This window comes from Macaca mulatta, chromosome 3 (assembly GCF_049350105.2).
Source record: "Macaca mulatta isolate MMU2019108-1 chromosome 3, T2T-MMU8v2.0, whole genome shotgun sequence".
NCBI lineage: Eukaryota > Metazoa > Chordata > Mammalia > Primates > Cercopithecidae > Macaca > Macaca mulatta.
The window spans coordinates 1,721,791-1,736,370 of record NC_133408.1 but is presented as its reverse complement, the minus strand read 5'-3'; the positions used below and the strand labels follow the sequence as shown (position 1 = coordinate 1,736,370).

General features: G+C 45.1%; 1 protein-coding gene across 22 annotated transcripts in view; it reads left to right on the top strand.

Moving 5' to 3' along the window:
• Positions 1 to 14,580, top strand: part of PCBP3 (poly(rC) binding protein 3) — a 286,185-nt gene that overhangs the window by 179,143 nt on the left and 92,462 nt on the right. For 15 of the 22 annotated variants that reach the window (XM_077995359.1, XM_077995354.1, XM_077995355.1 and 12 more), the window contains one exon: positions 13,613 to 13,747. In XM_077995359.1, the coding sequence (XP_077851485.1) occupies positions 13,738 to 13,747 (10 nt within the window). In that variant the 5' untranslated portion in view covers positions 13,613 to 13,737. Of the gene's footprint in view, positions 1 to 13,591; positions 13,748 to 14,580 lie in introns of those variants that run through there. The other 7 variants (XM_077995350.1, XM_077995348.1, XM_077995353.1 and 4 more) reach the window with 1 other exon arrangement.

The following is a 14,580-nucleotide window of genomic DNA, read 5'->3' as shown; positions in this document are numbered from 1 at the left end:
GGCTGGGTGGCACCCTCTCTCCTGTGCAGCCTCTCCCGAATCCTGGACTCTGCAGGGGCTCCAAGACCCTCAGGACCACCAGTGACTCCTGGGTCGCACTGTGGCCCAGCACACACTGAGCTCCAGCCTGATGTCCAGCCCAGCAGGTCCTCAGCTGAGGTCCAGTACCCCGCTGCACCACACTGTGGGCCCCACACCCTCCCCCAACTCATTTCTAGAACACTTCCCCCTGCACCATGCTGTGGGCCCTGTGCCTTCCCCTAACTCATTTCTAGAATAGTCTTCCCCCTGGCACCCTGCTGTGGGCCCCGCCCCCTCCCCAACTCATTTCTAGAACACTCTTCCTCACCTGTCTCCCTAGTTCTTGCTCTGGCTTCTCCACGGGAACCTCCTGTCCTCCTGTGTGATGCTGACTGCTCGTGACATGTTGCAGCCTATCTCTGTTCCCTTCCCTGCTCTTGTCACTTCTGCCTGGTGCTCTGGGGCTGTCACGCAGGCTGGGTTTGGGGTTCTGTTCCCTCTACTGTACTGGAGCTCCAGGTCATGGGAGGCAGCAGAGCCCAGCCCTGCCCCTTCAAGCCTCCATCCTGCGAGCGCTGGCAGTGTTGGGAGGCACCGCCCGGGGGGCTCCTCCTCAGGGTGTATTGTCACTCGGCGTTTCCGAGACCTGCTCTCATCATTTTCCTACCTTATCTTTCCTGACAACGTAGATATTTATCAAACCCCAAAATCATGAGCCTTGAGAAATGGTATTCCACATGCTGATCCTCTGGGGGACGCCTGGAACTGAGCTTGTTCCCTGCTTGCCCTGGGAAGTGGTTTCATGATGTCCCTGAACGTACGACTGTCACCCATAGCCTCCGGCATCTCTCCTTTTTCAGTGTGAGGCCATTTGCTCGTTTGACCTTTTTGAAGGTCAGGAGAAGCTGGCAGGACTCCCGCAGGCACAGGCACCGTCATCCTGAAAGCCATCGGGGTCCTCAGTCCCCACTGCAGCCTGAGCCTTTCTTCTGGCCGCACTGTCCATTTCTTTTGCCTTTTCTGGGGCCTTCTCCAGTGTTTTGTGTTCTTTTAAATGTTTCATGGTTAAAACTGGACACATCCCCCAAGAAGCTATAAATCAACCATAGCAAGAACTGCTCTCTTGCCAGGTGACTATAAAAATGATTTTTAAAAAACAGTTCTTTAAAAATTGTAGTCAGTTAAGCAGATAACACACCCAAGACACAGCCAGGAGAGTGAGGGGTGGACATGGCATGGGACAGAGTTAGGAGAGTGAGGGGCAGACCCAGCAGGGGACAGGGTTAGGAGCGTGAGGGGCAGACCTGGCACGGGACACACCCATCTTGGCTGTGAGTTTCTGGCTCTTCTTGGTTTTGGTGACCTTGACTGTCCTAGGCAGGACTAATCAGCATTTTTCAGGGTATCCTTCAGCTGGGATCTGTCTGATGCTTTTCTCGTGGGTACAGGAAGGGGCTATGAGTTTGGGGAGGAAGCCCCCAGAGGTGAAGTACCACTGTCACCCCATGGTATCAGGCACACTCTGTCCCTGTGACTCACACATGAGGCTGAACTGGGCCCTAGCTGGGGGTAAGGTCTTCCCCCTCCATGCTGTCCTCTTATAGGACGTCGGTCTGTGCAGCCTAAGGGGTAAGATAAGATTGTAGTTGTATTCAACTCTTACTTTTAAAATTTTACAAGGAGTTACACTGATGTAGTGGGTGAAATTAGAATTTGACTGTGACTTTTTTACTTTCTGGTCTAAAACTGATTGTACCGGCACCTTTTGCAAAATCACCTCTCCAGTCCCTATGACCCCTCAGGTCAGTCATCTCTATTCCCTGCATGTCGTCCTCCCCGGCGCCCGCTGGTGTGGCTGCTCTGCTGTGCCAGGAACACAGAGTTTCAGAGTTTCGGAAAACGTCGGCCTTGATTCCTTCAGAGGACCTTCCACACACTGCAGCTCCAGGAGAGCTGGTTGAGGCGTCCCTCTGGGGATTCGTCCCACTGGGGATTCGTCCCGCTGGGGATTCGGCTGAGGTGGCGTCTGGTCTCTTCATGAGTGGCAAGTGCAGCCGCTTAACCCCCATGAGCCCCAAGCCCAGGCGTGTACTTTACGCTGTGCAGATTCCCTTTCACATCCTGCGGAACCATGCGTGTCCGTTCTTTCGAGAGTTTTTCCTGGTCCTCACACAGTGCGTGGGCTTGGCAGGGGCTGCGGTCTTTGGCTCTGTGATTCACTGACTCTCCCAAAGGGGTGACCAATAGGTGCCTGCAGGGCAGCCGTGGCAGTTCGGGGTCTATGGGCCTGGGGTCGGGGATGCTCCTCAGAGAGCGTGGCAAAGGACCCCCAGCAAAATAGGTTGTTTGGTTTTTTATTTTTAAAATTTTATTTATTTATTTTGAGACGGAGTCCCATTCTGTAGCCCAGTTTGGAGTGCAATCGCACGATCTCGGCTCACTGCAACCTCCATCTCCCGGGTTCCAGCAATTCTCCTGCCTCAGCCTCCTGAGTAGCTGGAATTACAGGCGCCCGCCACCACACCCAGCTAATATTTTTTACTTTTAGTAGAGACAGGGTTTCACCATGTTGTCCAGGCTGGTCTTAAACTCCCGACCTCAGGTGATTCACCCACCTTGGCCACCCAAAGTGCTGGGATTTCAGGCATGAGCCATAGCGCCCAGCTTTATGTCTTAGTTTTTAACCAAAAGTTTAAAAGTAAAAATATAAAAATTTTAAGATTAGAAAGAAGCTTATAGAATAAAGAGATAAAGAAAATATTTTGTGGAGCTGTACAATTTGCGTGTGTGTGTGTTTTAAGCTAAGAGCTATAAAAATTTAAAAGCTTATAGAGTAAAAATGTTATAGTAAACTAATTTAATTTATTGAAGAAAGAAAAATATTTTCATAAATTTAGTATAGCCTAAGTGTACAGTATCTCTAAAGTCTACAGTAGTCATCCTGTCCCAGGCCTTCATATTGACTCACCACTCACTCACGGACTCACCCAGAGCAACTTCCAGTGCTGTGAGCTCCATTCACAGCAAGTGCCCTAGATAGATGGACCATTTTATTATCGGCTCACTGCAACCTTGACCTCCTGAGCTCAAGTGATCTTCCCGCCTCAGCTTCCTGAATAGCTGGCATGTGCCACCATGCCAGGAGAATTTTAACATTTTTTGTAGAGCCGAGGTCTCTCTGTATTCCCTAGGCTGGTCTCCAACTCCTGGGCTCAGGTGATCCTCCTGCCTCAGCCTTCCAAAGTGCTGGGATTACAGATATGAGCCACTGCACCCAGCCTTTTAAAATCTCTTATACCATATTTCACGGAACATAGTCTATGTTGTTTAGATATGTTTAGAAACACAAATCCTTACAATTGTGTCACAGTTGCCTACAGTTGCCTTCGGTACAGTAATGTGTTGTGTACCGCTTTGTGGCTTAGGAGCAATAGGCTACACCATCTAGCCTAGGTGTGTAGGCTCTCTCACCTAGGTTTGGGTAAGTATATTCTATGATGTTTGCACAGTGATGAAATCACCTAACAGTGCATTCCTCAGGACATATCCTTGTCATTAACGCAGGACTGTGTCTCCCCACGCTCCTGGAAGATGCAACAGGAATCGCAGTTGTGTGTATGTTGGATCTCTTTTGCCTGTCTTTTGTGTCTATCATGTTCTCCTGAACCTTTTTTACCTCTCTTTCTGTTTAATTATTTTCATTCTCTTCTTTCTGTTTTCTTCCTGTGCCTTCTGTGATTTCTCCTTACTCTTACATTTCTTCTACTTTTCATTTCTGAAAAAAAAAAATTCTAGTTTGTTCTTGAGTTCTGTCAATAATAAAATATCTTCCTGTTTTCTTGCCATTCCACTTCTGAGATGTTCTAATACTATTTTAAATTATGTTCTTCTAAAATGTTGGTTATTTTCTGGATTTTTAGTTCAGTTTCACATATTACGCTATGAGTTTCACTTTCTTTGTGTCCACAGTTTTTTGGTATATTTTCATTATTGGCTACTATGTTATTTATCATACTTTTACTTCTTTTTGGTAATATTCGCATGCAGGATTTGAACATAACTTTTTGTCTCCGATTTTTATTTTTTTATTTTTTTATTTTTATTTTTATTTTTATTTTTATTTTTTTTTTGAGACGGAGTCTCGCTCTGTAGCCCAGGCTGGAGTGCAGTGGCCGGATCTCAGCTCACTGCAAGCTCCGCCTCCCGGGTTCACGCCATTCTCCGGCCTCAGCCTCCCGAGTAGCTGGGACTACAGGCGCTGCCACCTCGCCCGGCTATTTTTTGTATTTCTTAGTAGAGACGGGGTTTCACCGTGTTAGCCAGGATGGTCTCGATCTCCTGACCTCGTGATCCGCCCGTCTTGGCCTCCCAAAGTGCTGGGATTACAGGCTTGAGCCACCGCGCCCGGCCTCCGATTTTTAAATAAGGGTCTTTCTGGACTATTAGGAGAAAGTTTTCTGTAGAGGAGTTGAGAATGAGCCAAAGTAGCATTCCTAGCCTCAACAACCAGGAGGTCTCTCTGTTGTTACGGTGAAATATGTTTGAGGCTTCTGTGCATGGACACGTCTGTCTCTGGACATCACCTCCCACTCAGGAGGGCTCCCTTCCCTGACTCTTGTCTGGAGACGCACAGCCTCTCACTCTCCATGCTGAGCTGTTGCCTTCAATCACTGCGCTTTGTCACCAGTATGTTCTGGGGCTCACCTCCTCTGGATCTCTCTTTCTCTAGCACTTTCAATACAAAAATGCCTCGTGTTCCAGGCTAGCTGAATTTGTGTTTTGCTTTGGGCAGTTTTCTTTCAGGCAATTCTCTGTGCAGAAGTGAATCTTCGTTGTATATTTCTGAGATCCTTGAGGACTTAGGCCCTTCAGCATGGCTTAAATTTCCAGTGAACTCCTTAATAGTTCTTTTTTTTGTTGCGTTGTGTTGTATTTTCTTGTTACTTTCCCGGAACTTGGAGTCTACCAGTATGAGTTGGAGTTTCTCCATTTGCTCTCAGGCTATTCAAATAGATTCGCACTTGGTATGATAAATCCTAAATTCAATTTCTTTAATTGCTGAAGGGATATTGAGATTGTCTGTTTCACTTTTTATTGGGTTTATTTTGTTTGTTTGTTTTTCATTCTCCATATGCCTACTTATTTGCTGAGGCTTTTTTAGAAACTTGGCTTAAGCCTGTCTGTAAAAGGCTCAGTGAAGCTGCTTTAAAATCCTGGTAAAGGAATTCTAGCATCTCTCTGATCTCAGTATTGGCTTCTGTTGATTTTCTTTTCTCTTTCATGTTGAGGTATGCCTAATGTTTGGCATGACAAATAATTTTTGTTTGTATCCTGGAAGTATAGGTTATTACATTATGAGAGTCTGAATCTTACATCAGTCTTCTGTTTTGGCCTCTGTTGACACCATGGGGAAGGGGTGTCTGGTTAACAGCAAGCTAGGGTGGAGATCCAGGTTCCTCCCTGGATCCTGGGGACACCACTGGTGGGGAGAAGGGTGCTTGGTACTGCTGGGTGGGAGTGGAAGCCAAGGCTCCCAGCTCAGCCCCTCTGACAGGGCAGGGTGCTGTGTGTGTGCTGTCCTCTCTGTATGGAGTAAGGCAGGTATTGTCAAATGCTTTCTGACTTAATAGGTTCCCCTTTACCCATTCCTTTCCCTAGAGAGAGTTTTCTTCAGACTTTTTTTTTTTTTTTTTTTTTTTGGTGTGTATCCTGTGGCATTTTTAAATTGCAAGCTTTTCCAGTGACCTGTCTGAAATATACAGGAGGAAACACAAACAAAATGAACAAACAAATAAGAAATCCAAAAAATAGTGAACTCACTGCTATGTCATTCTTCAAATCCCAAGGGCCCCAGCCAGTCTCCCTTCTTCCATCCAGCTTTCAGGGTTCGCTTCTGTTTGTTCCACATGCAATGTCCAGAGTCGTTGGCTGTGCTCAGCAGGAGGAATAGGGAGAGAGGTGTCTATTCCATCCTGTCCAGAACCAGAAGGCATGGCTTCCTTCACATTACTACATCCCCTGTACCTTCGCCGTTGTTTTTCTTGATTAATCTTGTCAGAGGGTTGTATATTATTTAGACTTTAAGAACCAAATTTTATATTTACTGATCTTCTCAGTTACCTTTGTTTCTTTGCTTAACTTCTCAACTTTTCTTTGTTATTACCTTCTTTCTACTTTCTGTGGATACTTGGATACTTTCTGTTCTTTTTCTAACTTCTTAAATGGGATTTGTGTGACTCACTAATTTTGTGTTTCTTTACTACTCCTTTTAAAAGTTGTAAACTTTACTGTGAGTCCTGCTGCAGCTGTTTGCTACAAATTTTGGCATGTAATGATTTTATTATTGTTGAGGTCTGTTTTCTGATTTCATCCATTTCTTATCTAGAAATGTTTAAAAAGTGTTATGTCCAAGGGAATTGTAAAGTTATCTTTTGCTGATGATATTTAATTGCCTACTGAGTAGGAGGTACATTCTGTGGATTCCATGTTTTCAACATTTGCTGAAACCTGCATTGTGAACTAAAATGTTAACAATTTTTATTTTGTTCTCTGACAGCCTTAGGAGAATGTGTTACCTCTACTTGTCAGGTACAGGGTTTTATACACACACAGACACACATACGTACTATCGTGTTGTTTGTGCTGTTAATATATTCTACATCTTTATTACTTTTGTGGGATATACTTGTGGGAACTGTAAAGGAGAGAGGTATGTTGGCATCTCCTACCAGATAGGTGGTTTGGGGCCTGTGACCTCTGACCTCGCTGCTCCTTCTTGTAGCATTCTTCCCCCATTAATGCTCATCTCTCTCCTTGACCTTCTTTCAGTGTTTCTTCTCAGTGTTTCTATCCAAAATTGCAGGCCCCAGCTCCAGCAGTCTGGTTGCGGACAAGACCATGCTTATTTTTTGTTGGGCTGGTCTCTCCAACTCCAAGGCTGCCCTTTGAGCTGGATGATTGACCCACTGCATTAGGAAATGCTTTGCCATCTTGGTGCGAGCCCCACTTTAAGGAGGTCTTGCTTGCGCACTGCTGCATGGAGCACAGACACACTGGGTGGAAGGTGCCCCAGCACCTAAGGACTCTTATGATTGGGTGACAGGGATGTGTGGTGGTGCCCTGCCCTCCAGAGCCCTTCACATGGTCCAGATGCCACCCAGCTCCAGGTGAGGGAGCTCTGGGGTCACATTCTCCACCCTCCCTCCAGCATTGTCGTAGCTGCAGGACACCTGCAAGGGTAGAATTCAGCATGGCTAGAGGATTTTGTGCGGCAGAAGTAATGGAGATGGTAGGCAGGCTGGGCTCCCAGCTCCTCTGTGAGTACTGTGTGTTGGTGCTCCCTGCCGATGGTGCTCCCTGCAGCATGGCTCCACGTGCACCACAAGGGCAGTGTGGCTTCCTCATCTTAGATGTGACACAACGGAGGTAGTTCTGGGTGTTAGCCCACAAAAGTGGCAACGTTAGGGTCCAAACTCTGGTACGTATGAGACCATGGTTCCTCTTTCTTCCTCTCCAGGCAGATTCATAAGAAGAAGACTGGGTCTTAGTTTATATATATATATCAGCTTTATATACATATGTTTATATATATAAAGTTTATATGTATAAACCTTTTATATATGTGTGTATAAAGTTTTTTATATTTATAAAAATATATTTTTATATTTTATTTTAATTATATATATTTATATTTTATATATAAATAAAAGTTTTTGGGCCGGGCGCGGTGGCTCAAGCCTGTAATCCCAGCACTTTGGGAGGCCAAGACGGGTGGATCACAAGGTCAGGAGATCGAGACCATCCTGGCTAACACAGTGAAACCCCGTCTCTACTAAAAAAATACAAAAAACTAGCCGGGCGAGCTGGCGGGCGCCTGTGGTCCCAGCTACTCGGGAGGCTGAGGCAGGAGAATGGCGTGAACCCGGGAGGCGGAGCTTGCAGTGAGCTGAGATCAGGCCACTGCACTCCAGCCTGGGCGACAGAGCGAGACTCCGTCTCAAAAATAAATAAATAAATAAATAAATAAATAAAAGTTTTTATATATAAACATATATATAAGCTTTATATATAAACTATAAACATATATAAACTTTATATAAGTTTATATATAAACATATAGGAGAATGTGTTACCCCTACTTGTCAGGTACAGGGTTTTATACACACAGAGACACACATACGTACTATCATGTTGTTTGTGCTGTTAATATATTCTGCATCTTTATTACTTTTTAAACTTTATATATATAAAGTTTATATATGTATGCTTTATTTAAGGTTGAAAAAAATTTTACGTTCATCAGAAGCTTCCTTTTATGAATTCTTAGACTTTTTTACTGGGTACCCCAGAAATTTAAGGTATCAACTTGAATATCTTCTAAACTCTTCTCCCTGAAAGGACCATGCCTGGATTCCCAAGGAGTCCACCTACGGAGGGATCACTGACAGTTCTGCTCTCTTATGCCTTTTGTTAATCTTAACCAGACTTGGTTAGCAAGGGGCACCTGCCACCAGATGATCTCTTACCAAGTCATGGTTTCCTGTATGAAGCGGCTGCCCTGACACTGAGAGTCACAAGGAGAATGTTACAGAGGGACAGCATGCTGCCTGGTGATTGTCTGAGGTTTGAAACCTTCTGGTGAAGCTGAAGCCACTTCTTAAAAGCCTGGATAATGCTGTGAGCTGCTTAAGCACCTGTGTGCACATGTGTGTAAGTGTGTGTCTTTGCCGTGTGTGAGCTGCTTAAGCACCCATGTGCACACATGTGAGTGTGTGCCTTTGCTGTGTGTATGCATGTGTGTGAGCTGCTTAAGCACCCATGTGCACACATGTATGTGTGCCTTTGCCGTGTGTATGCATGTGTGTGAGCTGCTTTAGCACCTGTGTGCACACATGTGTGTGTGCGTTTGCCATGTGTATGCATGTGTGTAGTTTGCAGCTGAGTGCACTGCTTTTGTCTGGACTGTGCCCAGGAGGGAATGCGACACCCTTGGGGTCCTTGCCTTTGAAGCTGATCTGTTGTGGCAGCCAATTCAGCATGTTCAGCAAGATGTTAAAGCCATTGCTCTGCTTTACTCCCAGGGTCTCACAGCCAGAGCAGGCCAGAGGTGAGGAAGGGGATCCCACGCCTCCTTCATCTCCCCCGTCTCCTTGCCTTCCTAAACAGCTCTGTTTTCCACTGAAAAGGGAGCTGCAGAACATTTCCGCATGGAGATTCCATCTCATTCGTGTCCAGCTCCATCAGGGAGCTGCTCTCAGGCTCCCCCGGGCGTGTGCATGAGGTTGGAAGAGGCGGGTCACTGCAAGAATGTGTTGGTCTGTGTCGTCACTCTCTCAATGTCTGGTCTCATGGTATTCCTTACCAATTTAGGGACTTATTAGGGAGATAGCTATAACTGTATTGATAGATACACGTCATGAACCAGTTCCCCTTAGGTGTTTCTAAAATGATGTAAATTACCAAGGAAATATCCTTTGGTTAAAGTTCACTGTTTTCTGGTCTTGCATTGTTAGCATAGACTGCTGTCTGCTGCCTGCTGTCTGTGCCATTTCTATTTCATGTAACTTACTGAGGTTTTCTTTGTGCCCTAATACAAGCTAGTTTTTTTTTTTTTTTTTAATGAATGTTTCAAGTATGTTTAAGAAGAAAGTATAATCTCTATTATTGGGGTACAAAGTTTGATGTAATGTCCCCAAGAACTACCTCCTGTTATTAGCTCTCTTTCAGTTTAATTATTTTTGACCCCTTACCTTGCCATGGTTGACAGTCATGTGTTAATGATTGCTATACTTATGTTTCTGTTTCTTTCCCCAACACCTATAGTTTCTGCATTATAAAGCCAGCTTCTGTGTTTGGGGATTCTAGTAGATTCTTAACTCATGGCCTCACTGTGTGCTGGGTCCTCCAGCTTCTGTGTTTGGGGTTTCTAGTAGATTCTTAACTCATATGGCCTCACTGTGTGCTGGGTCCTCCACCTTCTGTGTTTGAGGGGTTCTAGTAGATTCTTTTTTTTTTTTTTTTTTTTTTTGAGACAGAGTCTCGCTCTGTCGCCCAGGCTGGAGTGCAGTGGCCGGATCTCAGCTCACTGCAAACTCCGCCTCCCGGGTTTATGCCATTCTCCTGCCTCCGCCTCCTGAGTAGCTGGGACTACAGGCGCCCACCACCTTGTCCGGCTAGTTTTTTGTATTTTTTGGTAGAGACAGGGCTTCACCATGTTAGCCAGGATGGTCTCGATCTCCTGACCTTGTCATCTGCCCGTCTCGGCCTCCCAAAGTGCTGAGATTACAGGCTTGAGCCACCGCGCCCGGCCGGTTCTAGTAGATTCTTAACTCATATGGCTTGACTGTGCACTGGGTCCTCCGGCATCAGGAAGTGCCCTTCTTGGTCTTGCTTCCTGCTTTGAGGGGAGGCTGGACCTTATCTGACAGGCAGATTGCAATCCCTGCTCTTCAGCCTGGTGCATTGACCTCACGTGCTTCTGCTCATTCCTTGACATTTAGCCTTTTCAAATCACCCGGCAATGGTCGTGCCTCTTGTGTAAAGCAGAGCTGGCTTTTGTGAGCCAAGTGGAGACTTTTCATAGGGCCACGTGTTGCACGTGTTTACTCACGTGTTGCTAGGACCGGTATGTCCTGTCCCAACTGCCGCATAACTTGTTCCCGTATTTAATGTGTGTGTTGTGTTTTATTTATTGTGCGTCTTTTTATTTTTTAATGTAGTTTGTGTCTTTGCCTTTTTTTTTCTATTGTTTTTGGCATTTAGGAAAGTCTATGTTTGTCCTGTTGGCTACTGTTATAACAACACCTCTTATCGCACCTTGGTCCCTCTCTTTCTTCCTCTGACCTCTTTATTTTGGCTTGTCTGGTGGGATTCTTTTCTCCCACCTATTTTTAATGCTTCAGTCTATGAGCTTATTCTACATTCCTTTTTTTCTGATTCATCTGCCTCTGATTTATTTGCTGTATTTTTACTTTTGCAGAACAGCATGCTCCCCGATAAGAAACTGTTTCGTACCCCACCTCCATCCTTGTCCTCACTTTCTGTTTTAGTCTGTGCTCAACAGATTTGTTATTTTTGTTTATGTCAAATTTCCCAGCAGTCTCTTGGCTTGAGGGAGATTCTTTTGTAGTAGGTTTCTCATGAAGGGCCTGGAAACACACTGTTCATTGAGTTCTTAGCTATTTAAAACTATTTCTCTAGAGCTTTAATTTTGAAGGACAGCTTGGCTGACATAAAATCCTTTGGTCACACTTTATTTTTACTTGAGTTTATGAAAATAATTGCTCCACTGTTCACTTACCTTGTACATTGCAGTCAGGAAGTCCGATCCCTGTCTGATTTTCTTTCCTTTGTGAATGAGCTGGTCTTTTTGCCTAGAGTCCCAAAGAATTTTTTCTTTCAGTTGTAATCGTTACTGGGCAGTGCCTTCAGGGCCACCGTTCTGGGTCAGTTTGTTCAGGGACATGATGAGCCTTTCAACTTGTCGATTATTTTTTTCCTAAGAACATTTCTAGGAATGTAAGTATTAGGTCTGTTTCGTAGTTTTGCTTTTCTTTTTTGGGAACTCCAGTCTGTGTTTCTCGGGTGTTTGTTGGCCTGGGCTCCGTGTCTGGCAGCTTCTCTGCACGTCTCTCACCTCTTGGTCGGCCTCATGTTCTCTTTCATGTTCTCTGTCCTCCTGCAGTGTTCCTTATGCAGTCGTTACCGGTAGAGGGTGTCCAGGTGGCATCTCGAACAAAGCATTGGACAAAACGCACAAACAAAGCAAGAAAGCAAAAGCAGGGTTTTATTGAGAACGAAAGTACATGCTATGGTGTGGGAGCAGCCTAACCATTGGGGCTCAGGAGCTTACAGAATTTTCTGGGGTTTCAATACTCTAGAGGTTTCCCACTGGTTACTTGGCGAACATTCTATGAAAATGAAGAGAATGAATTGAAGTCAGAGTCATTTACTCAGAACGCACCCTATGTAAATGGAGAGGATGTTACTTGGCGTGTGTGGTCTGTGTAAATGGAGAGGCTGCATGTGAAGTTACAAAGGGTAAATGCTGTGAACTGAGAGGATGGAGTGCAGTTGCAAAGCCGTTCACATCCCTGTCATTGCTGAGGAGCTTTCATTTGATTTAGTTCTAGGAAGTCAGCCTGGATGGATCGGCTTTCTGTTCCCTGCCTCCTCCTGTTCCCTGCCTCACACTCAACTGAATCTCTCTCTTTTGGTACCTTGTAACTTAGTCTCATTTCTAGGCTAATTGTGTCATTCTCTTTAATTTCTTTCTTAGGTTAAATTAATTCTCATTTCGCAGTTTCTTATTTTAACTGTGCGTTTGTATTCTTGGTATTTTTAGTGTTTTGTTTCTGGTGTTTCTTACATCTGCACAGCTTTTCCCCATTTGACTTTGGACTGCGGTGCTGGGCGGGAGTTCTCAGTTCCATTAGCTGAAGGAGTTTCAGTGCCTACACCCTGGTTTCCTCTCCCAGAGCCACGATGGCCTTCAGGAGTGTCTGCGACTGGAGAACATCGTTTACCCAAAAGGATTTTGCATGCCTTTTTTCTATTTATTTTAAAAGCACTTGGATTTTCCTGCACTAGCAGTAACAGATGTTTCTAGCCGGGAACGGACGTGCTGAGGGACACAGGTGCTTTACTAGGTTTGTTTGTCCAATAGCATCCTTTTTTGTTGGTCAGCAGAAACGTAGGTTTTTTTTAAGAAAAAAACTGAATGGTTCATTTGGAGATGGATTAAATCTGTGTCTTCTTATGCCTTGCTATGCTTTTATTTCTGTAGGAAACTGAATTTCTACCTTTTCCATCCCTCCTTCCCTTTTTCTCCCAAGGTTCCAAATGTGCTTTTTTTTAGACGGAGTCTCGCTCTGTCACACCCAGGCTGCAGTGCAGCGGCGCCGTCTCAACTCGCTGCAACCTCCGCCTCCCGGGTTCAAGCAAGTCTCCTGCCTCAGCCTCCGGAGTAGCTGGGATTACAGGCGCCGCCACCACGCCTGGCTCATTTCTTGTATTTTGGTAGAGACGGGGGTTTCACCATGTTGCCCAGGCTGGCCTCAAACTCCTGACCTTAAGTGATCCTCCCGTCTTGGCTTCCCAAAGTGCTGGGATTACAGGCATGAGCCACCACATCCAACCTCAAATGTGCCTTTTTTTCCCAAGTCTCTCCTCTAAGACCATGCTGAAATTGAAGAAATTAGATGGAATTTGTTCACTATCAGTGAAATTAGAAAACCAGCCATGTATTTAAATTAATGTATAATTTAATAAATATTGTTTTAAAATCAGTGTAGATATAAGCAGATACACTAAGTGCGTGCAATTTTATCAAAACATTTCATGTAGACGTCTCACTTGTGAAGTAGAAGCCTGCCTTTGGGTTGAGTCATCTCATTTGGGGTGCTGGGGGGAAGAGCACCAGGGGAGCGCTTGCTGGCACTCCGTCTCCACACTCACACCATGCCTTGTACTCGAATGCTGAAGAGGTGCTGACTGCTGTGTTGAAGGCAAGAGGCAGTTCTGTTGAAGCCCAGTGCTGGCGGGCAGGCCCCGCACTGATGCACTCACACAGCCCTGTGTTTTTGTGTTTTAGGTCGGTGGGCTCCACGACAAAAGTCAACCCTTCTGTAAATCACCTGCTGTGGTTATGATGCTCTGAGTTCAATACGTCTGAACCTTTGCTGTCTATGGATCTGCTCTAAACCTTATAGCCTGCTTATGGGGGAAGGTGAGTTACTGTCTTTTGTTGGCATATTTGTTTACCAAGAGTGCATATAACAAAGTCAGACTTACCCTGGACAAATGAAATCTGTTTGAAGTAACACAGTGCTGTATTTCACCCTGCTTCAGTCCACAATGTGCCCTGAAGACTATTCTGTGTATGACTTTGGGAAATCGGGGATCCCCGCTTTTGGTAGCAGTGAGCTGGTTGTGGTTGGACACCTTTGGGTCCAGTGCTCGGCCAGGTGGTTCTTGCACAGCCTTCCAGCTCTGCCCTGGAGCCAGCCCTGAGAAGCAAGGGAGGCACGGGTTTCAGGAATGAAGGACAAGAAGGCGGTGCTGGGGGCTGAAGATCGTCCTGAGGTGTTTGGAAAGAGTGAGTAATGAAAGCATCAGGAGTGGGGGTGCTGTTTTGGTGGTCTGGTGATACCCTGCAGACATTAGTGCCTGTAGCTTGAGCTGTTACCATGAACTTCTGTTGATACAATTGCAAGGAAAGGTGGATGAATGAGCAGTTGTGTTTGGAGATTTTAACACATCTCTCCAAGAAGTAGGCCAACAAAAAATAAGCAGGAGTATTAATATCTGAAGCAATATAATAAATAAGTTTGAGTTGTTAGTATATTTTGAACTCTACATGTTACTTTCTAAGCATACAGAGAACATGTACAATACTAGGATGTATACAGGTGAAGTCTGTAACATAGGGATGTATGTGTACAGGTTACATCTGTCTATAACACAGCATGTGGAGAGCATAAGGCAATTATACTGGAAATTAATAGTAAAGGAATAGCTTATATAAATAATATGCTATAAAAACTCTTGTTAGAAATAAAA